This window comes from Hyla sarda, chromosome 2, assembly GCF_029499605.1.
Source record: "Hyla sarda isolate aHylSar1 chromosome 2, aHylSar1.hap1, whole genome shotgun sequence".
Taxonomy (NCBI): Eukaryota; Metazoa; Chordata; class Amphibia; order Anura; family Hylidae; genus Hyla; species Hyla sarda.
The window spans coordinates 80,386,890-80,414,117 of record NC_079190.1 but is presented as its reverse complement, the minus strand read 5'-3'; the positions used below and the strand labels follow the sequence as shown (position 1 = coordinate 80,414,117).

Sequence of the window (27,228 nt, the reverse complement as noted above, 5' to 3'; positions counted from 1 at the left end):
GATAAATTCCTAGGAAAGAGTCTGCTAGGACTGTATCCACCTTTTCCAGCCCACGGGAGCACCTGAAAGCTGAACTAATTTATGCAGGATAAGCCATCAACTGCCGAGCCGAGAAGTTCGTGACGAATCGAATTTACTGTAAGTTCGCTCATCTCTAGTTGAAACCATCGTATGTTGAGGGATCCGTGCAATGTAAAGTATAGGACAGTGGTTTACAACCTGCGGACCTCAAGATGTTGCAAAACTACAACACCCAGCATGCCCGGACAGCCGTTGGCTGTCCGGGCATGCTGGGAGTTGTAGTTTTGCAACATCTGGAGGTCCGCAGGTTGTAGACCACTGTTAGAGGAAGTTGTACTCACCTGTCACTGCCGCTCCGGACTGTCACCGCTGCCCGGGATGTCGCCCTCCATCGCTGTCGCCGCATCCCTGGGATGTCCCCGACGCTCCGGCAAGGCCTCTGCTTCCCCGGCATCCTCGCTCTCCGTCAACACGTCGCTACGCACGCCGCTCCTATTGGATGACGACTATGAAGAGCGCCGACGATACAGGGGATCCCGAAGATGACGCGCCGGAGCCCCGAGGACAGGTAAGGGATTGTCAGCACAGGGCACGGGGCACCGTAAACGGCTATCCGGTGGCAGCTGAAGCAGTCTGAGCTGCCGGATAGCCGTTTATGCGATGGCCCCGACATACAAAAGCATCGTATGTTGATGCTGCCTTCAACATGCGATGGCCTCTGAGAGGTCATTGTATACTGAAATGATCGTATGTCTGGGCCATCGTAGGCCCAGACTAGACAGACTAAGACTAGACAGTTCACAGATGTGCCAGATTTGAGCAGCTTCAGCTACTGTGATAAATCTGAGACATTTGAAGACATCTTGAGTTTTCACTGAATTAAAGATAAGAAACTTTCCACCTTTGGGTTTAAATACTTCACTATTTTCAAGCTATGATTTGCTATCAGTAAATCAAAGCATTTAAGTTTAAATCTAAAAACGGAAAACCAATACAAACTCCATTGCTACAATGTTATCAGTGTAAGGGTATGTTCACATGTACATTATCTGCTGCAGGCTTTCTGCTGTGGAAATTCTGCTTGCGGATTTCCTGCAGACTCATTGAGACAATGGGTAGCAATTTAATTTACTTGAGGATTTTCCGCAGCAGATTATGTACGCATAAGCTTTCATTTTTCAGCTGGAATCAGAATGGTTGCTATGGGCAACTGCTCCACTGTTCTCTGCACAACCCAGCTTTCTCAAAGTTTTTTTTATTTTTTTGGGGGAAAAACTGGCTAAACTGCAGTGACAAAGCCAGAAGAGGATCAAACAGAAAGGAGTAGTAACTCCTTCCTATTATATCCTTTTCCTGGTGAATCCACTTCTGGCGTTGGCTTAAAAAAAACAAACAAACAAACTGAACAAAACTATTCGGCCTGTCACAAAAGAGACTGTGCAGAGTGGATTACCAGGAAACCCCTTCAGAGAGTGGAAACACCTACCTCTTCTCCTTTTGGTATCCTTCGACTAGAGATGATTATGATTTTGTCTTCTTTATCAAACGTGACTACCTCAGCAACACAGTTAGGGGCACAGGAATGGTTGATGTACCTGCAATATTAGGCAACATTGAGTGTAAAATATATATTTTTTTTTACAATGTGAAAAAAAACGAAACAAAAAAAATGGTTTTATCAGGTTGGCACTAGAGCTAGGAAATTAACTAAAAAAGAACAGAAACCAAAAACTAGTACACCTAACAGACATCATCTTGAGGATGTTGATTGTTTCGGTTTGGTAATGATGTCACAACACGCAGATAGGTCCTAGCAGGACCATCCCCCCGCACATCTTTTATTCTAACTCTGCCACAGAATGTTCTGTCAGGGCCATCCGATCTGCGTGTCCTTACATTAAATGGACATTGTCAGATACAAAACTTTTAGCATGTTGTACATCTTGACAAAACATTAACGTTTCGAATATACTTCATAAGAACATTTTATTTCCATTTTATAGAAATCATGGCCTATAAAATCATGGCTTTGTCCAAGCTGAAGCACAGGCATGGACAAAGTCCAGTAAATGAGGATGGGCTAGTACTCCTGTCTGATAGGACTCCTCTGTGCTCTCTCCTGTCTGATAGCACTCCTCTGTGCTCTCTCCTGCCTGATATCACTCCTCTGTGCTCTCTCCTGTCTGATAGCACTCCTCTGTGCTCTCTCCTGTCTGATAGGACTCCTCTGTGCTCTCCCGTGTGATAGGACTCCTCTGTGCTCTCTCCTGTCTGATAGGACTCCTCTATCAGACAGGAGAGAGCACAGAGGAGTGCTATCAGACAGGAGAGAGCACAGAGGAGTTCTATCAGACAGGAGAGAGCACAGAGGAGTGCTATCAGACAGGAGAGAGCACAGAGGAGTGCTATCAGACAGGAGAGAGCACAGAGGAGTGCTATTAGACAGGAGAGAGCACAGAGGAGTGCTAGCCCACCCTCACTTAGTGGACTTTGTCCATGCCGGTCCTTCAGCTTGGACAAAGCCATGATTTTATAAGCCATGATTTCTATAAAAAGGAAATAACATTTTCTTATGAAGTATATTAGAAAGGATAATTTTCTGCCAAGATGTACAACATAAGTTTTTGAATCTGACAATGTCCATTTAAATATAATTCAGATTGCTCTATGCTCACAGTTCAGGCTGCACAGGCAGGCACGAAAATGTCAGCGCTTGCAGCGGGGGAAGGTCTAAGTGTGGAACTAAGTCACTATTACTTTTTTTTCAATGGCACAACTTCCTTAGGGGTCATTATATTGTGTGGAGCAATGGGGCATACTATCTTTTCTGATGGGCACTATAAGGGAATTATACGGTATAGGGGCCATAATACTGTGTGTGGAGATCATAATACTGTGTGTAAGGACAATAAGAAGGCTTAATACTGTGTGTAGAGACAATCCTGTATTTAGGGACCAAAAGAGGGGAATAATACTATGTGTAGTGACTATAGGGGGGCATAATACTGTGTGTCAAAACCATAAGGGGGCATAATACTGTGCAAGGACCATAAGGAGGCATAATACTGTGTATAGTGACCATAAGACCATGTGTGAGGACCATAAGGAGGCATAATACTGTGTATAGTGACCAAAAAACCATGTGCGGGGACCGTTAGGGGGCATACTACTGTGTGTGGAGACCATAAGGGGCATAATACTGTGTGTGTAGGGACCATAAGGGGACAAAATATGGCATGTGGGGGCCATAACCACTATTCTATGGTGTGTCATGTAAATAGAAGTGGTAGTATGCAAATAAAGGCGTGTGGTACGTAAAAAGAGGTGTGGTCTAAAACAGTTCTTTAATCATAAACCGAGGCTAAAATGTTCAATTTACTGATTTTTATTTAGGTCATAACTGCTCAGCCCTAGTTAAAGTAATTGTAGTGCATTATGAGCACTAGAGCAGAGGTCGGTTCATTGGTGTCTAAAACTTACCTAGCAGGGCCACCAGTCAATGTAGCATCGATCACATGTTCATTATTTATCCGGAACATGTAGATTCCCCGATTCTGTGAGAGAGAAAAAAATAAAATAGTATTTGAGAAAATAAATAAATAAAAAATTGTTAAATGGGCACTGTCACCAACTTTATTTTTTGATATGTTGTAGCCTCGTTGCCGCCACCGCTGTCCCTGCACGCCCGCTGCCGGACTCTGCAGTAACTGCAAGTGTAATGAGGGAACGGGGTATGCGGGGCGGGGGGGGGGGGGGGGAGGAGGAGGGAATGGACTAGTGCCATAGCGGGGGGGGGGGGGGGGGGGGGAAACGGGCTAGCAAAAAAAAAAATAGGATGGTGGGAGCTACCCTTTAAATAAAATTACACAGAATTGTGACATCAAGTCCCAGCTAAGACATTTCCTAATGCTCCGCACCTGCTCTTCATAGATCTTCTCTCGACGGTTTGCAACTTCATTTCTTATGATAGTGCCAATGTATTCTATCACCATGGTGTGCTTCTCCAGATCTTTGGCAGCATATAGCCCTAGTCCTTGTATTCGAGAACGAGCCAGATATACATTATTCTTCCATTCTGTCTTCAGCCTGCGGTACTGGGATGACTTTGAGTGCACAAACTGCTTACTGTATGGTGTGTTTGTCTCCCCTGTGAAGGTGCTCTGATAGGCTTTGGACATACTAGTGCTATTAAGAGTGTGAGGCCTGCAAGGAGAAGAAAAAATAAATAAATAAAAAAACATACATATAATGCTTATTTATAAGTAGAAGATAGTACATCAAAAAAGAAAAAAAAAAAAAAAAATAATGGACTCTTAAAATTTCTATATGGAAACAATAGAGTTTGTAGTAAAAAATGTGTTCCAGGACTTTTACATTAAATGGAACCGGTCACCATCAATTAAATTTAATATTACAGATTAGCCTATTTGAATGACTTTTCTAATATACTTTTATAAGTTTGGCCACCAGGAGTCCTCCCTCCTGGTCCTGCCTGCAGTCCTGCTGGCAGATCGATTCCTGCAGCCGCCTGGTAGAGACAATTCAGGAAATGAAGGTGGGACCTCAGCACAGTGTGCAGAGTGTATAGAGCTGAATATTTTAGCTCCCTTTCCCTTTGAGCCGCATTAGACAGGGTTTCTCCAGCCAGGGTGTCTTCAGCCATTGAAAAACTACAACCCCCAGCATGCCTGGACAGCCAAAGGCTGTCCAGGCATGCTAGGAGTTGTAGTTTTGCAACAGCTGGAGGCACCCTGGTTGGGAAACACTGTTGTAAAGTCATGATGCCTTTAAAGGGGTATTCCAGGCAAAAACTTTTTTTTATATATCAACTGGCTCCGGAAAGTTAAACAGATTTGTAAATTACTTCTATTAAAAAATCTTAATCCTTCCAATAGTTATTAGCTTCTGAAGTTGAGCTGCTGTTTTCTGTCTAACTGCATTCTGATGACTCACGTCTCGGGAGCTGTCCAGCTCCTATGAGGATATTTTCCCATCATGCACAGCTCCCAGGACGTGACATAATCATTGAGCAGTTAGACAGAAAACTTCAGAAGCTAATAACTATTGGAAGAATTAAGATTTTTTTAATAGAAGTAATTTACAAATCTGTTTAACTTTCCGGAGCCAGTTGATATATAAAAAAAAGTTTTTGCCTGGAATACCCCTTTAATGATAGTGCTAAATATTGTACTGTATATTTCTGAAAATTTTCAGCTGCTGGGCAGAGCTCAGAGACTGTAGAGTTCAGTGTACAGTGCTGAACTGAACTCGCTGGGCTGTATGTTGCAAAGTGAGTGAGGAAGTTCTTCCCTGTATGGCTTCAGATGATGTCACACCTGCTGGGGAACGTTCCTTTCCAGTGTGTTGTGCTGACAGACTGAGCAGAATATACAACACAATATCAAGGTAGAAAACTATAAAAATAAAAGGCAGGGGGTGGTTTATCATATTTGGGAAAGTCAACTGGAAGGATTAAAAAATTATAAAAATCCTTACAGGTATTCTTTAACCGCTTATCCTTAGATCAGGCCATCGGTATGAAATTGGTGGGGGTTTGATTTCTGGCACCATGACAGATCTGATGGATGAAGGGGCTGCAGCCTCTTCACACTAAACCAGGTGCAGCTCTGTACATTTGTAAGTGGCTGTACCTGGTACTGCAGCTTCTCTCACCGAAGTAACGGGATTAGATATTGTTCTATCAATATAGAAGTCCGCGACAAAAAGCTAATTATAGCTGCAACCTTAACTTTACTTTTTTAAATAAAGCTTACCGTTTATAGTGGGTCATGATCTTGGGCTCAGACCTGGCACAGCCAGTTGGGTTGATCATGAGCGGCAGCTCCATTAAAGGATGTCGACCATACCGGAAGAGATAATTCTGACAATTCTCTACTCCAGGTAACTACAAAAATAAAGTAAAAATATAATGCTATCATAATTCTTGGTTTTGGAAAACATGATTATGACTCTTTCCCCTGCATTTCCTATCAGAACCAGGAGCGTAATTTCCTTGCATTAGCCGTGGAATGTTATTCTGTCAAATTAAAGGGTACCTCTCATCAAAAAAAAAAACTTTTGATATATTATAGATTAATGTATGCAGAATAACTTTACAATTGCATGTTATTAAAAAATATGCTTCTTTCTATTTAATTTTCCACATTGAAGAAATGACCACTAGGGGTCTCCCTACCAGTCCTGGCAGCAAGCATTTCAGACTCATGCTGGAGTCCTAAACACTACGAGCTGCCAGTCTGCTTTGTTCACAAAGGAGAACACTCAGAGCTGCCAGCCTGCTTTGTTCACAGCCTGTTTGGCTGTGAACAAAGCAGGCTGGCAGCGCTGAGTGTTTAGGACTCCAGCATGAGTCAGAAATACTTGCTGACAGGACTGATCGGGAAAAATACAATAGAAAGAAGCATATTTTTCATTAACATGCTATTGGAAAGTTATTCAACATTCATTAATCTAAAATATATCAAAAGTTTATTTGATGAGAGGTACCCTTTAAGTGCAACGTTCACATCAATATCTTCACAGAATCTAGAATGTAGCTTTGCATTTCCATCCACAGAACCATATGAGGACTTGTTTTTTAAGGGACCAATTTTACTTTGCCTTCCCTTTTAACAAAGTTTACAGTGGAAAAAAAATATATATACAGAATTAGGTGTGGGGGAAAGTTTTGCAACATTTGGAGTGTTTCGTTTTTACGCAGTGCACTTCATGGTAAAACAGACATGTCTTTTTACTGTGTGGGCCATTATCATTACATTACACTTAGTTTGTTTTGGATCGACAGGGCTGTTTTGAGGGCTTATTTTTATTTTTTTTAGAGTCTACCTAAGCCAGACTATTAGTATATCACCATGTGGCAGGCATGGAGGCATTGAAAAGATCTCTGGCTACAAATATGTCGTGCAGGTGCTGATCAGGCACCCGACAGGTGCGGCACCTGTCATTCAAACCCTTTAATGCCATAATTAATATTGATCGCGGCACTTAAGGGGTTAAATAAACATCAGCACAATGGCTGATATTGGTCATTGACTGTGAGGGCTAGCTTGTTTAACAGATCTCCTGCAAACCATGAATTAAAAGAAAGGTAAGGTGCGTTAAGTACCAGGTGGCCATGCTGTACATTTAAGTCCATTTTCTCGAAATTGTTAAAAATAAATGGATAATAAAAATATATATATATATATATATAAATAGGCAGGGGCCTACAGCATCCCTGTGCAAAAGGAGCTGATCGGAGGGGGTTTCAGCCGATTCCTATTGGGTCTGCACTACAGATATGCTACCGTATTTTTCGTCCTATAGGACGCACCGGCGTATAAGACGCACCCAATTTATAGGTGCAAAATCTAAAAAAATAAAGATTTTGAACCCAATAGTGGTCTTCAATCTGTGGACCTCCAGATGTTGCAAAACTACAACTCCCGGCATGCCCGGACAGCGGTTGGCTGTCCGGGCATGCTGGGAGTTGTAGTTTTGCAACATCTGGAGGTCCGCAGATTGAAGACCACTGCAGGAGGAGGTAATACTCACGTGTCCCCACCGCTCCGGACCCGTCACCGCTGCCCTGGAAGTCGCTCCATCGCTGTCGCCGTCGCTCCGGAACGTCTCTGCTGCCGGCCGGGTATCCTCGCTCTCCGTCGCCGCCATCACGTCGTTACGCACGCCGACGCACGTACGCAACGACGTGATGACGAGGAAGGAGAGCGCCGGCCATACAGGGGATCCCTGAACGGAGAAGACACTGAGGAGGCAGGTAAGGTCCCTCCCGATGTCCTGTAAGCACTAACCCGGCTATTCAGTCGGGCTGTTCGGGACCGCCACGGTGAAATCACGGCGGTCCCGAACAGCCCGACTAGTGTCACTTTCCCTTCAGAAGCGGCGGTCAGCTTTGATCGCCGTGTCTGAAGGGTTAATACAGGGCATCACCGCGATCGGTGATGTCCTGTATTAGCCACGGGTCCCGGCCGTTGATGGCCGCAGGGACCGCCGCGATAGGGGTGTATTCACCGTATAAGACGCACCGACTTTTTCCCCCCAGTTTTGGGGAAGAAAAAGTGCGTCTTATATGGCGAAAAATACGGTATATACCATCTCATACAGTCTCTTACAGCGCAAAAAAAAATAATCCCAGTATAACTTACAGACTCAGCGATGCGCAGCACCGCATGCAGTGTTAGTCCAAACATCTCTTCCCCCTTCAGATATTCTGGGAAAAGGCGAAGCATTCCGGTTTCCCTCCTCATGCGCGCAACAGGTTCCGCAATGCGATTCCAAAGAGCTGAGGTGGATGAAAATAGAAACAAAAATTTGTCAAAGCAAGAGAGAGTCCCATGTTGTCAGACAACCTCTTTAATCCACAGGTAATACGTTTTACTCCACTCTATGTTTTCATTTACACAGCTACTTATTAGTCTCCATAAATGGTGCATTGTGTCAAAAAAAGGGACAAGATCTAATCAGATTGAAGCAGGGTATCCTTAGATCAGTGTAAGGGATTCACATGCATCTTAAAGGGGTATTCCAGGCAAAAACTTTTTTTTATATATCAACTGGATCCGGAAACTTAAACAGATTTGTAAATTACTTCTATTAAAAAATCTTAATCCTTCCAATAGTTATTAGCTTCTGAAGTTGAGTTGCTGTTTTCTGTCTAACTGCTCTCTGATGACCCGTCCCGGGAGCTGTCCAGCTCCTATGGGGATATTCTCCCATCATGCAAGGGATATTCTCCCATCATGCACAGCTCCCGGGACGTGACATCATCATTGAGCAGTTAGACAGAAAACTTCAGAAGCTAATAACTATTGGAAGGATTAAGATTTTTTAATAGAAGTAATTTACAAATCTGTTTAACTTTCCGGAGCCAGTTGATATATAAAAAAAGTTTTTGCCTGGAATACCCCTTTAATTCTAAATGGCAGGATCAGGCATGTTTGTTTTAAAATACCTGATCCTTTGTTCCTACTGGAGATAAACCAATGCCAGAAAAATTCATTGTTCCCATTGCAAACACATGCACTCTTGGTTTAGAGAGTGGGGAAGAACAGTCACTGCCTATTGAAGGTGTATGCGTACCTTTAAAAGGAGTTATCCATGATTAAAAAAGTTGCTGCACTCGTTCTTAGGTTGTGTGTCGCATTACAACTCTGCTCCATTCATGTCATTGAAAGTAAGATGCAATACTACACACAACCTGTGGAAAAATGAGGCACTGTTTCTGGAACAAAATAGATAGGCTTTTCTAATCCTACATAACCCCTTTAATGTGGATTTATCACCTAGATTTTTTTCTACCGATTAGAGCCCTACATTGAAGCATGTTCTAATCTTTCTACTTTGATTGGCATGGGAGGTGGTAATCTTTGGCCATCACCTACTGTGAATGGCCTGACACAGTCTTATCTATATATTGGTGTAACCTTTCACTTTAACCCCTTAAGGACCCGGCCATTTTACACCTTAGGACCAGAGTGTTTTTTGCACATCTGACCACTGTCACTTTAAACATTAATAACTCTGGAATGCTTTTACTTATTCTGATTCCGAGACTGTTTTTTCGTGACTTATTCTACTTTAACATAGTGGTAATTTTTTGTGGTAAATTGCATCCTTTCTTGGTGAAAAATTCCAAAATGTGATGAAAAAATTGAAAATTTTGCATTTTTCTAACTTTGAAGCTTTCTGCTTGTAAGGAAAATGGATATTCCAAATAATTTTTTTTTATTCACATATACCATATGTCTACTTTACATTTGCATCATAAAATTTATGAGTTTTTACTTTTGGAAGACACCAGAGGGCTTCAAAGTTCAGCAATAATTTTCTAATTTTACACAAAATCTTCAAACTCACTATTTTTCAGTGACCAGTTCAGTTTTGAAGTGGATTTGAAGGGTCTTCATATTAGAAATACCCCATAAAAGATCCCATTATAAAAACTGCACCCCCCAAAGTATTCAAAATGACATTCAGTAAGTGTTTTAACCCTTTAGGTGTTTCACAGGAATAGCAGCAAAGTGAAGGAGAAAATTCAAAATTTTAATTTTTTACACTCGCATGTTCTTGTAGACCCAATTTTAGAATTTTTGCAAGGGGTAAAAAGGAGAACATTTTTATTGGTATTTGAAACCCAATTTCTCTCGAGTAAGCACATACCTCATATGTCTATGTAAAGTGTTCGGCGGGCGCAGTAGAGGGCTCAGAACGGAAGGAGCGACAAATTGTTTTTGGGGGGCATGTAACCTTTAGGAAGCCCCTATGGTGCCAGAACAGCAAAAAAAAACAAAAAAAAAAAAAAAAAACACATGGCATACCATTTTGAAAACTAGACCCCTCGGCGAACATAACAAGGGGTAAAGTGAACCTTAATACCCTACAGGTGTTTCACGACTTTTGCATATGTAAATAAAAAAAAAATTTTTTTTCCTAAAATGCTTGTTTTCCCAAAAATTTTACATTTTTAAAAAGGGTAATAGCAGAAAATGCCCCCCAAAATTTGAAGCCCAATTTCTCCTGATTCAGAAAACATGCCATATGGGGGTGAAAAGTGCTCTGCTGGCGTACTACAGGTCTCAGAAGAGAAGGAGTCACATTTGGCTTTTTGAAAGCAAATTTTGCTCTGGGGGCATGCCGCATTTAGGAAGCCCCTATGGTGCCAGGACAGTAAAAAAAAAAAAAAAAAAAAACACATGGCATACCATTTTGGAAACTAGACCCCTCGGGGAACGTAACAAGGGGTAAAGTGAACCTTAATACCCCACAGGTGTTTCACGACTTTTGCATATGTAAAAAAAATAAAAATAAAACAAATTGTACCTAAAATGCTTGGTTTCCCAAAAATTGTACATTTTTAAAAAGGGTAATGGCAGAAAATACCCCCCAAAATTTGTAGCACAATTTCTCCCGAGTACGAGCGATACCCCATATGTGACCCTAAACTGTTGCCTTAAAATACGACAGGGCTCCAAAGTGAGAGCGCCATGCGCATTTGAGGCCTAAATTAGGGACTTGCATAGGGGTGGACATAGGGGTATTCTACGCCAGTGATTCCCAAACAGGGTGCCTCCAGCTGTTGTAAAACAGCTGGAGGCTCCGTTTTGGAAACAGTGGCGGACCAGAAGTTTTTCATTTTTATTGGGGAGGGGAGGGGGGCTGTGTAGGGGTATGTGTATATGTAGTGTTTTTTACTTATTTTATTTTGTGTTAGTGTAGTGTTTTTAGGGTACAGTCGCACGGGCGGGGGATCACAGTAGTTTCTCGCTGGCAGTTTGAGCTGCGGCAGAAAATTTGCCGCAGCTCAAACTTGCAGCCGGATACTTACTGTAAACCTCCGCCCATGTGAGTGTACCCTGTACATTCACATTGGGGGAGGGGGGGGGGGGCATCCAGCTGTTGCAAAACTACAACTCCCAGCATGTACGGTCTATCAGTGCATGCTGGGAGTTGTAGTTTTGCAACAGCTGGAGGCATACTACTTTGCCTGGGAATGCTGGGGATTGTAGTTATGCAACAGCTGGAGATACACTGGTTTGCTACTTAACTCAGTGTTTCACAACCAGTGTGCCTCCAGCTGTTGCAAAACTACAACTCCCAGCATGTCCTGTGCATGCTGGGAGTTGTAGTTTGCAACAGTTGGAGGCACACCGGTCGTGAAACACTGAGTTAAGTAAAAAAAAAAAAAACTCAGTTTCACAACCAGTGTGCCTTCAAAACTACAACTCTCAGCAGTCACCGACAGCCAACGGGCATGCTGGGAGATTTAGTTATGCAACCAGCAGATGCACCACTACAACTCCCAGCATGCACTTTAGCTGATTGTGCAAGCTGGGAGTTGTAGTTATGCAACAGCTGAAGGTACACTTTTCCATAGAAAAAATGTGACTCCAGCTGTGGCAAAACTATAAGTCCCAGCATGCCCATAAGGGAATGCTGGGCGTTGTGGTGGTCTGCCTCCGTCTGTTTCATAGCTACAGCTCCCAGTATGCCCTTTTTGCATGCTGGGAGCTGTTGCTAAGCAACAGCAGGAGGCTGTCACTCACGTCCAACTGCTGATCCACGCTGCAGGTCAGTCCCTCGCCGCCGCCGCTCCTGGGGCTTCGATCCAAACAGGGACGCTGGGGATCGGGGTCCCCAGCTACCGGGGTCCATGTTCCGCACCCACTCACATCCTCCAGAAGAGGGTTGGAGCGGGAGTGACACGCGCAGCAGGTGCCCTGATTGGTCGGCCCCTGCTGGCTATGGCTGTTCAGGGCTGTCAGAGACACTGGAGACCCGATTGACCCGGAATCCGCCGCAGATGGGCTGAATTGTACAGCGATCTGCGGCAATCGCAGACATGGGGGGTCATCATGACCCCCCTGGGCGATATGCCGTGATGCCTGCTGAACGATTTCAGCAGGCATCGGGCACCGGCTCCGCTCCAGATGGCTGCGGGGGGCCGGGAAAGCGCATGACATGCTCATACGTCATGTGTCCTTAAGGACTCGGAAATGGAGACTTCTAAGAACGTCATGTGTCCTTAAGGGGTTAAATCCTGACTGCGACAAGGATGAGACTGCTGAAAAATTCTCTACAGAACAGGAAGTGTCAGCTTATAATTAGGACGTGTGGTTGGAACAAAAACTGTACAATTTCATTTGTTTTATAATCCAGATAGTGAAATAAAAAGTGGAAAAAAAAATCTTAAAGCCTTATGTAGAAAATAAAAAGTTTATAATATTTCTAATGATCCATTGCCGGTATGGAGGTGTCATTTATACCGCTAGGAACAGTACTGGGCAAATAAAAAGTAAGTGTCATCACACTTGTTAACTATGCAGAAAATCTTACCTTGGGGAGAGGAATCTTTCAGCACCACATCCTCATAGCCATATTCAATAACTTGTACAGTGAATTCTGGCCGCCCATTGTTGTCACACACTCTACAGCGATAAGAACACCGACGGTGACTGTGTCTCATGCTCCAATAAATACGTGTGGCCTCAAATCCGACAGGATATAAGGCAGTGACACTGTGAAAGTCTTGCATTTGATGAGGCAGAAGCTGTCCAATGGCATGAAAGACAAGTCCCCCAACTCTGAACATGTGTATGCGGTCGCCACGCTGAATGATACTGGCGATCTGACTGACTTCATCACGTTCGATGTAAACTCGCCGGAAGACTGTAAAGCAGCTCAGTTCTTGCTCACAAGGCCCCTTTAATTTGTGCATTGGACAAAGCATAGTCTTGTCCTTAAAGAACATGCACTTGGCACGGATGGCACAGGCAAAGTGATAAACATTTGGGCAGCGTATGCGGTTGCAGCTATTCGTGGCACCTGTTTTCTGGCACAGGGTGCATTTTGTAAGCAACCCACGATGCAGTGCCACTTCCACATTAATCAGTGCACCCCCTTGGGTCTCGTATACCTCTGTAGACCACAAAGCACAGTTAAGGTGAACCCAAAGATCAAGATCCAGGTTGAGAAGCCGTGCAGATCCATCAGTAGGCCCATCACCTTCTTCGTGGCAAAAACAACACTTTCGGAGATCAGGAGGCAAGGTGTCAGGCTTTAAAGTAGTGCCAAGTCTTTCTATTACCTCACACACTTCCTTCTCACAATGACGTGAACTGATCTTTTGGAAGGTGATCAGGATATGCAACCTCTTCCAACGAACACCTTTCCACTTTTTCATTTTTGGCGGGGATTCTATCACAATTTCTTCAGATGGACGCGCCCTTTGTTTAATTTTGGCTGCATCCATAGATTCGTCATTACTAGGTGACTGAGGTGGTGGAGGCAAAGGACAGGTTACAGGAGTGGGAACTGGTTCTGGAGCGGGAGGTTCAACTGGACTAGCAGGCAAAGGTGAAAATGGAGACGGAGGTGGTGAAGTTTCCTCAGGTAACACAGGAAGCTGGCGAACATCCAGATTGGACACATTATTAACATAACAATGATTTACAGTCTTCTCTGCATCAGCCTCTTCCTAAAAAAAAAAAAAAAAAAAAAAAAAAAGAAAAACACAGTTAAGGTGAAAGCACAAAAAGTGATTACAATGACAAACCCCAATGGTAGATATGACACCTCTGAACATTCTGCAGTCTCCTCTTTAATAAAGGCTATTGACACCTGTGCAAACTTTTCTTACTATGGTGTATTTTAGAAATATAAAATAAAAAAAATTTACAAATTGTTTTCATAAAGACCGTTGAACTATTCATCTTCTGCAGCTTGTATGCTTTACAATATCATAAAACAGTGTTCAGTGCTCTGACTGTTAGAAAAGCTGAGATGGTCGCTTGTCTGATGGAATGAAGAACATTCCGCAGCTTGTTTTTAATTTAAGACATACAAGCTGCGGACGAAAAGACAGTAGATATGTTACACACTGTGGTTTTAGGTTTGTATTTTAGGCAGTTTTAGTGCAATAAACACCACATTTCAAACATCTCTTTCTGCAACTTAAAAAAAAAAAAAATATTTCTGACTATCCTTTTTTGCTACAGAAAATACCATTATTAACAAGATAAAACTCCCTAAAAATATAAAAAAAATCAAAATAACAAACAAACACAACACACTACTAACCTGTGTTAGAAGAGTAATAATATCTAGCTCATTCTTTAGTGTGTATCCAGGAAGTACTGCATCAAGCTGCTTGAGCCAGTCAGTGCTATTCTCCAGTTTTCCTGGTTGGGATTTGTCCTTGTCACTGACTTCACCTGAAAGCACGGCATTTACAGTTAAAAAGGTAAAAGGTACATTGATAACCAAGGAGTCAGACATCATTTGCTGGCAGGTTACACAATGCAGTGCATCATAAAAATGGTAAGCCAGTTAAAACAAGTGCGAGTACATATACAGAACAGTTTTATGAGCTCTATGATGACTTGCTTCTGGAATCAATTGTATATCTATTGTAAAGTACAATGCAATAGACTGAAGCTGGTGATTAGCCAACACAGACATATAGGACCCCCACTGATTATCAGAATAAATGGACTGCAATATTGTTGTCCTACATGGCTCGATTCAATAAAATGGGGCTGTACTGCCCTTGCCTGCAAAGTCAGGTGCACCACTATGGAGGGAAAACTTGATACAGGACACAATGCTAAATCTGTGCAGTAGCCCCTTAATTCTCAGGATCGTAGACCCCATCTATCAGAGGTGATTGCATATCTGATCACTTTAGAAGATGAGAATATTTTTAGGCCCCATCTGTGCAGATTGTGCCTTGAAGCACACTCCAATTGATTTCAATGGGTTTTGCAGTGCTCAGTGGAACTTCCAACATGGATCTGTAGTCCGACAGAAGACTAAACATGTTCGATCTTCCCTCAGAATTCGCCGTAGTAGTCCCGTTTGTCAATGGGAAGGCAATTATAGTGTTTTCTAAGTTTATTGAAGGGAATACACAAAGTGGGTAAAAAACTACAGCACAAGAGTCCACTCACCTTCTGTGGAGGGGTCCAATGGTTTCTTTATGTCCACACTATTTTTTAGACCACTTTCTGGGAAAAGCACTTCATATGAATTTGGTAACTTGATACTCAGTAAACCAGCTACTGCGGCAACTACTCCATTCAGATTCTGCAAAGGAAGCAGAGGCAGACTGTAAGGAGATTTCTGTACTCCCTGTAAAATCTCTCTCTCGTAGCCTTCATTGGGGGACACCTATACTGATGGGTATATGCTCTTGCCACTAGGAGGCGCTGATAAGCGAGGTAATCAGTTTTGTCACAAAGCAGTAGGAGAAGCAAACAAAGAAATATGTCCGAAGGACCCTAGAAAAGAATACCAGATGAAAAAAATAAAAAAAAAAACACGGAAGAGTATCCGGACAAAATAAATAATAATTAAGAAAGGAGTGGGTGCGATGTCCCCCAATAAAGGCTATGAGAAAGAGATTTTACGGTGAGTACAAAAATCTCCTTTTCTCGGTCGCTCTTCATTAGGGGACACCTATACTGTTGGGATTTACCAAAGCAGTTCCCTAGGGTGGGAATAACAATCACCAGAGAAAGGGAATCAGTCCCAAGACTGAACCCACTCGACCGTAAGGCCTGCGGACGAGACCCCAGGCCAGAGAAAACAAAGGCCTAGAAACAGAGCTCCCGGAAGATCCCTGTCCATGGAGATGGACAAGGACGCCAAAAGGAAGGGACAGTCCTTCGCAAAGACTCTAAACCTACGGTCCTCATAGAGAGACAAGAAAAAGTCAGCTAGGAAACCAGAGGGGCCGGAACCATCCTGGAAGGAGGTAGGAATCAACTCTAAGGAGCAGAACCAGAGGGCTAGCCCAGCTGGCAAACAAAAATGGAAAATGGCACAACAAAAGAATCCCATCAAGTGTCAACCGATAAAAGAGAACATAGCGGAAGAAGCCCAGGAGAGCAATGTACGCCTGAGCAGAAGGCGAGCACAGGAGGTGGACTAACAACAAACTCCAGGAGGTAACAGGGTAATATACAGTGAACAACAACTTTAGGGGAAACCCCCAAAGGGGTACCCTAAACTAGAAACCCCCCATCAAAAAATTATAAAATGTAGCTATTATTAAGTACAATTAAAATGATTTAGTAATGATAGTGTGACAGAATTGTATGTATGTACCACACTGATTTAAGAATACAGGGTCTAGCTAGCACATGTAATGATTAAGTGGAAGCCTCTAGGTAGTGTGTGCCCCATATGCTAGTCTGGCCACTACTGAGGTACTGAGAGTAGATATAGGCTTGTGCTAGTAGAAAGCCCTGCGATTAAAATATTATACACAAGCCAGAGTCCTGACGGCGTTTCGCTGCATCAGCAGCGTCATCAGAGGACTGGCGGCAATCTCCCTTGGACTCTGGCTTGTGTATAATATTTTAATCGCAGGGCTTTCTACTAGCACAAGCCTATATCTACTCTCAGTACCTCAGTAGTGGCCAGACTAGCATATGTGGCACACACTACCAAGAGGCTTCCACTTACAGTCATTACATGTGCTAGCTAGACCCTGTATTTTTAAATCAGTGTGGTACATACATACAATTCTGTCACACTATCATTACTACATCATTTTAATTGTACTTAATAGCTAAAAAAAAAAAAAAAATTCTTGTGGGGGGGGGGGGGGGGGGTGTTTAGTTTAGGGTACCCCTTTGGGGGTTTCCCCTAAAGTTGTTCACCACAGGAGGTGGAGGCCCAAAACTCACCGGAATTAAGAAAGATGGTAACCATCTCTAGAGATGCCTGGTGCAAAAGATCGAAGATCTAAACATATGCAGACCCAAAACCCCTATCCAGGAGCCCGCCGCGAGCACCTGGTAGGACATAGATCAACTGGTGTAATCCGGACAACCGGAATGCCCTCTATCTTGAGAGAACATGGACCCCAAAGGAGAAGATGGAATGGAACAATGGCCAAGAAGGAGCGAAATGTCCAGAAAAGGGGGATCCCGGAACACTGGAGTGACAGACATGGGAGCTGGAGATTCCAGAGTCCCCTAGAAAAATAAACGGCCAAGAAAGGAGCGAAAGACCCTGAAAAGGAGGAGTATCTCGGAACATCGATGAGGCAGACATGGGAATTAGAGGTTCCAGAGTCTCCTGGAAGGCTTACACCCGAAGGGTAAGAAAACCCAAGATCCATGAAACACTCCAGGTGACAAACATCCGGGCCAAGAGAGAAGAAGTGCAGTAGAGAAAGACGCCCCATAAATGGGATCGCGGAGAAGTCTGGGCAGGACCGCTAAACATGCCTGAGACCTCAACCGTCACTAAGGCCCAAAGAACCAGGAGGGCAGACCTAGAAAAGAAGTTACTCCACAGGATCCTAGGATACCAAGGATCCAAGGAGACCAACCAGTACTGGGCCCCAGCGGTCCAAGCGGACCAGTGCACTCCGAAGCAACAACCCATCTGGACGGGAATGGAGGGGGAACAAAAGGAAACCTGGCTTGGACTCCCAGGCTGGGTACAGGAAGGTTAGTCTAGAAGACTGTGGTGTAAGTGTAGCACAATGGCAGGACTCAAACGACAGACTGTGACTAGACCAGCTGTTACAGAGCCACACATGATAGCAGAAACCCCTCCAACAGAGGAGAGTACCAAGGCTGCATGAGCTGCAGTAGATAACCAAGAAACAGGAAAAGAGCCAGGCTGAAAGTGGGCAGTAAGCATACAGGAAGACAGTAAAAGGCTTTTCTGAATGCTCTCAGTGAAAAACAAGGGCCCAGCCAGATATCCCACCTATAAAGTGGGAAGAGAGAGATTGCTCAGAATGGGGAAGTGTATGGTAGTTGACCCTACATAGCAGTAAATTAAGCAGACAACAGTCTGGCTGACTGGATTACTGAATGCACCAGATCACTCCTTCGAACCCTCCCACAGAAAGTGGGGTACGGAGTGCGGCCGATCCAATGGGCTACCTGGTGGCACCGGAGACCATGTAGACGAACGTCTGGCTGACTGACATCATCCCTGTGCACTTTGCAGGAACCCTCGTCCAGAGTCCAACCAACTCAAAAAGGTACGGGAAAACACAAAGCCAAGCACATGGCAGCCCAGTGGATAGAATCCCCATATCCCTGTCGCCCTGAAAAGGATCAATAGGACACGTCGGGTCACTTCTTCGGACACCGTGCCCTAGCAGTGGGACTAACTCCTGAAGAGCGACCTAGAGGTGTAGGAGATCATTAAGATCACTGTCTAGCTTACTGGCAACAGGGTCCCTTTGTACCTATAGCGACACCCTTCTGGACTCCTCCCATTAGATGAGGGGTACAGGAACTCCAGCCAAGCATGCAGCAGTCCCATGATGTGCGACCGGTGGCAGCAGAAACAGTAAAGACAACAGTCTGGCTTATCAACAGAGTACAGCCCCAGGCGCTGGCCAGTAGCGATAAGGTGACAACGGCCCAGATGAAATAACACTGTTCCCTATTGTTGCATATGGAGGGGCGGGGAGGCCTGGGGCCATGGATAGTATCCTCGCCATCTTGGGAGATCGGGGGAGGCTAAGGAGCTGTGGATTGTATCCCCGTTGCCCTGCACAAAATTCATTGTACATGCTGGGCCACTCCTTCGGACACCACTTGTTAGCATTGGGGAGCCGTGATTCCAGCCTTGGTTGCGGCAGCCATGTGATGAGTGAATGGTGGCAGAGGAAACCACGCAGACCACTGTCTTGGCATTGGGTCCAGTCCATGTCCACGTAGGAACAAGTGCTCGAAGACCTTGCACTAGAAGTGGGGGTCCAGCACACTAGCCACATATTCCGAAGACCTATAAAGACCTGTGGGAGAAAATTGATACCACTGCGGTTTCCCAGCAACCTCCCGGGAATAAAGACCACAAAGTGGACACTTGATGCCCAAAGACACAAGAGAACGAGACACCTGAGAAAGGCCCTCAGCTAAGGTCAAGGATGCGGATGCATCTGCAGGGGCATCCCACCGGTGTCTCGCCCTGGGGCAGGGGCTAGAATGCGGCTGTGGGCTTGGCAGACATCTCAAGGCAGAAATGCCACACACAATATCCCCGAGCTGGCGAAGAGCCCTTTGCCTCTTCAGGTAATAAAACAGGGTGGCGGAAGCAAATAGTAAAGTGGCCCCAAAAATAACATTTAATATATGTATGATCCCCAGACCGGAAACCCATCAAGATTAAACCAGTAAAAAACAGACATTACAACAAAGGGCTGCAATAGCTGTCTGACGCCACAAGGGGAAGCCAAACAAGGGACCAGAAAGTAGGGCTGCAATCTACTGAATGGCCACAAGAGGGGGGGTAAGAACATGAACTGAGAAACGAAAGATAATTTTTTTAGAAATAAAAAGAGCGCAGGAAGCAGTGCACTGCGCAGGGACCCTGAGGCCAGAAGCCGCCAGGAGAGAAGGGCAGAGAACTGCTGACGGAGCGCCCCCAACCCCTGCAGAGTGCCCAGTCACTGCCGAGCAGGGAGCAGCAGAATCACGCACACTGCGGGGAGATGCCGAAGCCAAATGGCGGCCTCCCGTCGCCCCGGAACAAGGTGAGGGAGAGGGGCGGAGCATGAGTGGGGGCGCATAATGGTGCAGATGAAAGGAAAAAGGCAGAGGTTGGCCCAGCACCGCCATGAGTAATGGCGGCTGAGGAGCTTGCATTGGGAAAAGGGACCCCAGGATGGAGAAACACTAGTGAAGTACAGAAGTGGAGGGGGGTGGCTGATGTTAGATATACTCACCAACAGACTCCATCTTCTATACTGACACAGGCATCTTCAACCAGCTTATGGCCACCCTGCATCATGTCAGGCTAATATAGCGAGCAGGGGCAGTGGGGACCCGGACCCAGGGTACAACCTCTAGGCGCTGGCCGTTGGCGTTAAGGGGTTGACGGCCCATACGCTTATGTTCGGAGCCCCTTTGTAACATATGGAGGAACAGGTAGCGCCATGCCCCTGAATCCCCACCTGAAAAAGGGATACAAAAAGGGAGAAAAAAAAACTAAACAGCCCTTACTAGAATTTTTTTTTTTTTTTTTAAAGGACCAGGTCTGGGGAGCTTCCAGACCTGTGTCTTGCCTCCTACTGACACTAGCTAAAACGGATTACCTCACTTCCAGTGGGCAGGTATATGCCAGGGAGGAGCAGACTTTTTTTTCCCTATACCCATCAGTATATGTGTCCCCCAATGAAGAGCGACCGAGAAATAACTCACAATGCACATTGATTTACATTAAAGTCCTCAGCACTACTTCTCATACCTTTGCTGCTGCGGCAGATACTGTTAACATGACAGACACTTCACTGCTCTTAGTTTTTTCCCACGATACAGTTCCTCCGGGAACATTTAAAACGGTTTTATCAGCAGACTCAGGGGACTCAGTGGGTTTCACATCTGGGAATACTGTAATAAGTAATTTGTGAAAATTAGTGGAGGAAGAAAAATTTCTTATTAACCCCTTAAGGACTCAGCGTTTTTCAGTTTTTGCATTTTCATTTTTTCCTCCTCACCTTTTAAAAATCAAAACCCTTTCAATTTTGCGCAAAAAAATTGAAGAAAAAAAACGTCATTTTGTAACTTTTGAGGGCTTCCGTTCCTAGGTAGTACATTTTTCGGTAAAAATGACACCTTATCTTTATTCTGTAGGTCCATATGATTAAAATGATACCCTACTTATAGGTATGATTTTGTCTTACTCTTTGCACGAAAATTAATACGTTTAAAATTTTCTTCTGAACCCTATAAAAACTAGATTTTTCCGTATACAGGGATGTACGAGAGCTCATTTTTTGCAACGTGATCTGAAGTTTTTATCGGTACCATTTTTGTTTTGATCGTTTTTTATAAAATTTTTAATGGTATAAAAAGTGACCAAAAATTAGCTATTTGGGACTTCGGAATTTTTTTTTTTTTTTTTTTTTACGTGTACGCCATTTACCGTGCAAATTAATTATATATTTTTATAGTTTGGACATTTACGCATGCGGCAATATCACATATGTTTATATTTCTTTTTATTTACATAGTTTTTTGTTTTTAATGGGAAAAGGGAGGCAAACTTTTATTAGGGAAGGGGTTAAATCGCATTAACTTTCTTTTAAACTTCTTTCTTTTTGCAATGATATAGCCCCCATAGGTAGCCAGGTATGGAGCGGGAGCCCTCTACATACACCCTTAATTTCCCCATGCCAAGTAATTACACATCAAGTGTGGTTAAGGGGTCAAGCTAGAGTCATCGGGATTGGATAAATGCTTCGGAAAACAATGTTGTAAAACAGCCAGCCAACCTGGTATGGGACAACGAGGGATGAGGGGTATGACTGGAGACAGGGCTCGCTCTTCTTCCTCCTCTTTCACATCACACAGTGAAGGAAAGCGCTGTGTATCCTCTCCAATAATACTTTCTGGAGAAGAAGCTGGAACAATGCTATCAGGAGAATCACTTTCCTCATCACTCTCCATTCTAAAGGAAAAAAAAAAAGATAAACACAGTTTTTACTCTACATAAAATAAACTTGCCTTAAAAAGTCTGAAAAAATGTGTTGAGCGTTCATACCTGACATCCTCGCTTTGGTTGTGTGGAGGAGTAGGAAGAGCAGCCAAGAGGTCCAAGCTCCGTTCATCTGTACCTACAGAACAAAGCGTTTCGATATAATGAATACCCAGTTTATGCAGCTTGGAAAGCAGGCGTCTCAAACTGGCGGCCCTCCAGATGCTGCAAAACTTCAATTCCCAGCATGCCCGGACAGCCTTTGGCTGTCCGGGCATGCTGGGAGTTGAAGTTTTGCCACATCTGGAGGGCCGCCAGTTTGAGTCCCCTGTTGTAAAGATTCAGCGCACCTTTTTTAACTTCTGCCTCCGCACTGCTCTCAGATTCTTTTTTGGTTTCATTTAGATCTTCATTTGCTGTGACACCGTTCACCATTTTTTGCTGCACAGATGGAGGTGGAGTTGGAGGCAAGGATGAAGGTGGCGTTGGGGGATTGCTGAGATTGTTCTATGAAATAAGATAAGGTTAAGCATTTATTAAGTAGGCCCGGCTACAACCTTATCCCATCTAAGGTAACAAATTAATCTAAGTACCTTGCTGAGTAGCTGAGTGTAGTAGTCTGGGATACTCTCCAGGGCACCGCTGCCAAATGATCCTTTAAGCGGGCTTTTCCCATTTACTGGCGTACTGCTGCCAAAGGGAGCGAACAGGCTGAAGTTGGCTGTAATTGAAGGCTCCATCAAGGGCAACAGAGAAAGCTCCTGCAAATAAAAAAAATCATTGCAATTTTACATAAAGGTTAGAGCTCTAAATTTATAGGTATAAATAAAAAGAGGCCATATTTTTCTTTATTTGACATTTACTCATAACATGTTCATTTTATGACACTAGTTGTTATAATGGAGGTGCTATTACATATTTAGTGTTGTTTTTTTTCTTCCAATACTTTAAAAATTAAACACTAAAAGGGGTACTCCGGCCCTAAGACCTCTTATCCCCGATCACGGGGGTCCCACCGCTGGGGAACCCTGCAATCTAGCATGCAGCACCCACCTGTGAGCACTGCAAGAAGCGCTGGAGGCTCCAAGTCTTATGCCTCCCGACCACGGGGACAGAGTACCATGAGATCACAACTCCGCCCCTGTGTGACATAACACCCCGCCCCCTCAATGCAAGTCTATGGGAGGGGCGTGATGGCCTTGAAGCCTCCAGCGCTTCCGGCTGTGCTCACAGGTAAGTGCTGAATGCTAGATTGTGGGAGTCCCCAGCGGCAGGACCCCCGCGATCAGACATCTTATCCCCTATCCTTTGGATAGGGGATAAGATGTCTTAGGGCCGGAGTACCCCTTTAATGAATATAATATTTAGGAATAAGTTCTATCTGAGCTCAGGCTGGTCTGGTGAGAGGAGGACAGAGCTAGCATCAATGGCAAATTGGTGGTTTAACCCCTGAAGGGTCTATTCACACGTACAGTATTCTGCACAGATTTTTCTGCTGCAGATTTCAACGTAAACAGTCCTTTGGACTGATCGCAGCTTGAAATCCTGCACATCAAATCTGCGCAGAATACTGTACTTGTGTATTCCGGCCTTAGACATCTTTTCATAAGATATTTGATTGTAGGGGTCCCACCGCTGGGACCCCCGCAATCTCCGTGCAGACCCCGGCATTCTGGGCCGGGCGCTGCTCCCGAGACCAAGCAGTGACCTCATGGCCACACACCCTCAATTCAAGTCTATGGGAGGGGGAGTGACAACGGGACCCCTGAAATCAGAAACCTTATCCCCTTTCCTTTGGATTAGGTGGTTTTTGCACTTTTGCTTTTTTTCACCTTCTAATAGCCATAATGCAGACCAATATGATGACTTTGCACCACTAAATATACTTTGTAATGACCTTTTCCCACAAAAAAAAAAAAAATTACATACATATACACACACATATATATATATATATATGTAATTAAAAATGATACCCAACTTACATAGGTTTAGTTTTATTTCACTACTTTTAAAAATATATAACATTTTTGTATGAAAATAAGTATTCGTAAAATTGTCCATTTCTGACCCCTGTAACTATAACCTATTACAGGGCTGTATGAGGGCTCATTTTTTGTGTCGTGATCTGTACTTTATATTTTTATATATTTGTTCTGATGGGACATATTGATCGCCTTTTTATTAAATTTTTTTCTTGTATATGAAAAGACAAAAAATATGTTTTACATTTACGCCATTGACCATGCGGTTTAATTTATGTTATATTTTAATAGTTCAGACATTTATGCATGCAGTGACACCACATGTTTATTTTTTTTATTTCACAAATTTTTCACTAATTCTTTAGATTGTCCTGATCAGCTCCTCTGAGATCCCATTTAGGACGCTACAATTAAGTTTGATCGGGGCATCAAAGGGGCTAATGCCGGACATCGGCGAGGCTGTGGATCCTGATAGCAATCGGGACCCATATGGGTATAAGGCACGCTCAGCATATTGCGGTAGAGGGTGCAAGATTTACATATACCTGCTGTGTCCTTAGGGAGTTTAATGCAGACATTTTTGGACAGTGTAAACCAGTCTTTAGACTTAGACACTATTATAAATAGCAAATGTTTTCCTTCTTTGACAGGTTTACTATATTTTTAGTAATCTTCTATAAAGCAGGCTGTATCCAGAATAAATGTGAAATACCTGCTTCAGTTGTTTCACAATTGCTTCTGGGGATTTCAGGCTGTCCTCCCTACGAATCTTTTTGCGGGAGTTTGGTACCTTCTCATTGGTCTTTTGTGTTCTTTTTGGTTTGGGAACAGTCTTCTTTGCACCAACATCCTGAAAAAAAAGTTTAAAACCCAAGATAAATAGTACATACACTCAAATATGATGAGATGCCCAACCTATCAAGTATGACATTATAGCCATTTAAAAAGGAGATTTTTTGTACTCGCCATAAAATCTTTCTCGTAGCTTTCATTGGGGGACACACAGACCATGAGTATTATGCTGCTGCCACTAGGAGGCTGATAATAGGCAAAAAAAAAAGTCAGCTCCACCCAGCAGGATATACCTGCCCACAGGCACAGAGCTAATCAGTTGTGTCACAAAGCAGTAAGAGAAGACAAACAAAAGGAGATACGTCTGAAGGACATCAAAAGTAACGACAGGCAACAACAACAACCTGACCAGGAACCGTAAATGGGTGGGTGTTGTGTCCCCCTATGAAGGCTACGAGAAAGATTTCTTTTCTCGGTTGCTTCATTGGGGGACACAGACCGTAGGACATACCAAAGCAGTCCCTGGGGTGGGAAAACAACCGCCAGAGAAGGGCAGGTCAGGCAAGAGTGAGCCATACCCCTTTGCAGAAGAAAATGAAAAAGGCCCAGAGGAAACTGGAACCCAACCACTCAGAAGGCCCCCCAAAACATAAGGGGTGAGCCAAGACCCAAAAGGGAGGAATTGTGCGGAGACTGGGTTCCAACAACAGACTAAAAACGGAAAGAAATTGCCACCCGGGAGGCCTGCTAGGCTAAACTCATCCTGGCAGGATCAGAAACCACCTCCCAGGAAAGGACGCAGGACCAGCAAGGCCTGGCCAGAATGAGGAAGAGAAAAAGAGACAAAAGAACCCCAATTCAGAGACTCTAAGCAAGAGAACATGGAGAGGAAACGCCAGCTCCCAGATAGAAACGAGCCGGAAGGCACGAATGGAGAGCCCTGCCAGGAGGCCAGCTGCAACTGCAGGACTGAGGCCAAGAAGGGAGAAAGACAAGAAGGCAGCTGAGCACTCCCAGCAGAGGGCATCAACTCAAAAGGATGCAGACCAGGAGCTGCCGGCAAAGGAGATAAAGAGTAAGAACCACATCCAGGCCCGAACGAAAGGGCTACCTGGCCTGGAAGAAGGCTAGGGCATGGAGCCTGCTGCCGACCACACAAACCGGGAGGCCCAGGTACAAAAGCCACAGGCCTAGTGCCATCCTGCGAGAAACCGGGAGGCCCAGGTACAAAAGCCACAGGTCTAGTGCCATCCTGCGAGAAACCGGGAGGAAGAGAAAAACTCAAAGAATACTATCGCCTTGAAGGGCAGGGAAATTGTGTGCTGGGAGGACTACACCCGGCGAAGAAGTGCGCATTGGCCAGACAGGGCCAACCTGGTCGACATCCAAGAGGGAGACGAAGAAAGGTAAACAGGCAGTTAAGGAGATAAGAGCTGTCCGGAACCCCCGGAGCAGCTGCCATCAGAACCAGAAAGAAGATTATGTGGGACCATGGAGACCAACACCAGTAGACTCTTAGCAACCACAAGAGTGTCCGAAACGCCCTAGGCAGAGACCGATTACGGATAGGCGGGGGGGACCATTCCCTGTAGGTAACAGCGGAGGAGTCCGGATAGGAACCCCGCTAACACTAGAGAGAACGCAGGGAAACCACCCTGGAGACAGAAACTAACAGCCACCTGAAAGACAGCACATACAAGAAGGTACTGAAAAGGCAGAATATCGAGGGAGAGGGTCCGATCGAGTCTGGGACCTCCAAGTAAGGAGTGATATACCCTACAGTGGAATGGCAGGCAGAGGAACCAAGACCACTACCACTGAGCATACCGCGCTGCCCAACCCCCGCAGACACAAGGGACGAGAGGATAGACAAGGCCGAACAGCAAATTTCAACAATCAGAACAGACTGGATGACTCTGGAAGGAAACAGCCCAGAAAAACAGTTAGAGAAGGAGACAGAAAGAGGAATGACATGCCACCATTGAGCCATTGGAAGCCTGCACAGAACAGCAAAAGGAGGAAGGTCTTGAGACACTCCATGCAAGAGACCGCTAGAGAGCAAGAGCAGAGACTAAACCAAGAGCACCCTCACCGCAAAGGGGAAAAAAGGGGTCAGAAAAAACAAAACTGCACAAGGACCGCCAGGACGTCTCCTAAGCATTTGCTACCCCCGAAGGAGAGTGCCACCTGAGGGTAGGGTCAACCAAGTAGGAAACCCGTCAGGAGCACCAGCACCCCACCAGGAAAAACGTGGATGACCCCTAATACTCCCTCCATGAAAGGGAGAATGTAAAGGAAGAATCAGCATGAGCAGAAGGTTCACAAGCTCACCATTACGTCCCCTGTGGGAAGTGGAAAGGAAACCCTGGACTAGCTAGAGGTGGTATCCACTAAACCCCGACAAAGTAAACATCACCCCGATACCCAGCAAACGGTGGTCATCCACCAGAGGGCTGAAACT

General features: G+C 44.5%; 1 protein-coding gene across 6 annotated transcripts in view; it reads right to left on the bottom strand.

Annotated features, from left to right (window-relative positions):
* Positions 1-27,228, bottom strand: part of KMT2D (lysine methyltransferase 2D) — a 158,098-nt gene that overhangs the window by 2,487 nt on the left and 128,383 nt on the right. For all 6 annotated transcript variants that reach the window (XM_056562215.1, XM_056562216.1, XM_056562217.1 and 3 more), the window contains 14 exons: positions 24,688-24,825; positions 22,584-22,751; positions 22,341-22,497; positions 22,057-22,129; positions 21,788-21,963; positions 20,761-20,903; positions 15,486-15,621; positions 14,617-14,750; positions 12,874-14,014; positions 8,187-8,323; positions 5,796-5,926; positions 3,939-4,224; positions 3,502-3,575; positions 1,508-1,616 (listed from right to left, as the gene is read on the bottom strand). In XM_056562215.1, coding sequence (XP_056418190.1) covers positions 1,508-1,616; positions 3,502-3,575; positions 3,939-4,224; positions 5,796-5,926; positions 8,187-8,323; positions 12,874-14,014; positions 14,617-14,750; positions 15,486-15,621; positions 20,761-20,903; positions 21,788-21,963; positions 22,057-22,129; positions 22,341-22,497; positions 22,584-22,751; positions 24,688-24,825 — 3,003 coding nt within the window. The remainder of the gene's footprint in view (positions 1-1,507; positions 1,617-3,501; positions 3,576-3,938; positions 4,225-5,795; positions 5,927-8,186; positions 8,324-12,873; positions 14,015-14,616; positions 14,751-15,485; positions 15,622-20,760; positions 20,904-21,787; positions 21,964-22,056; positions 22,130-22,340; positions 22,498-22,583; positions 22,752-24,687; positions 24,826-27,228) is intronic.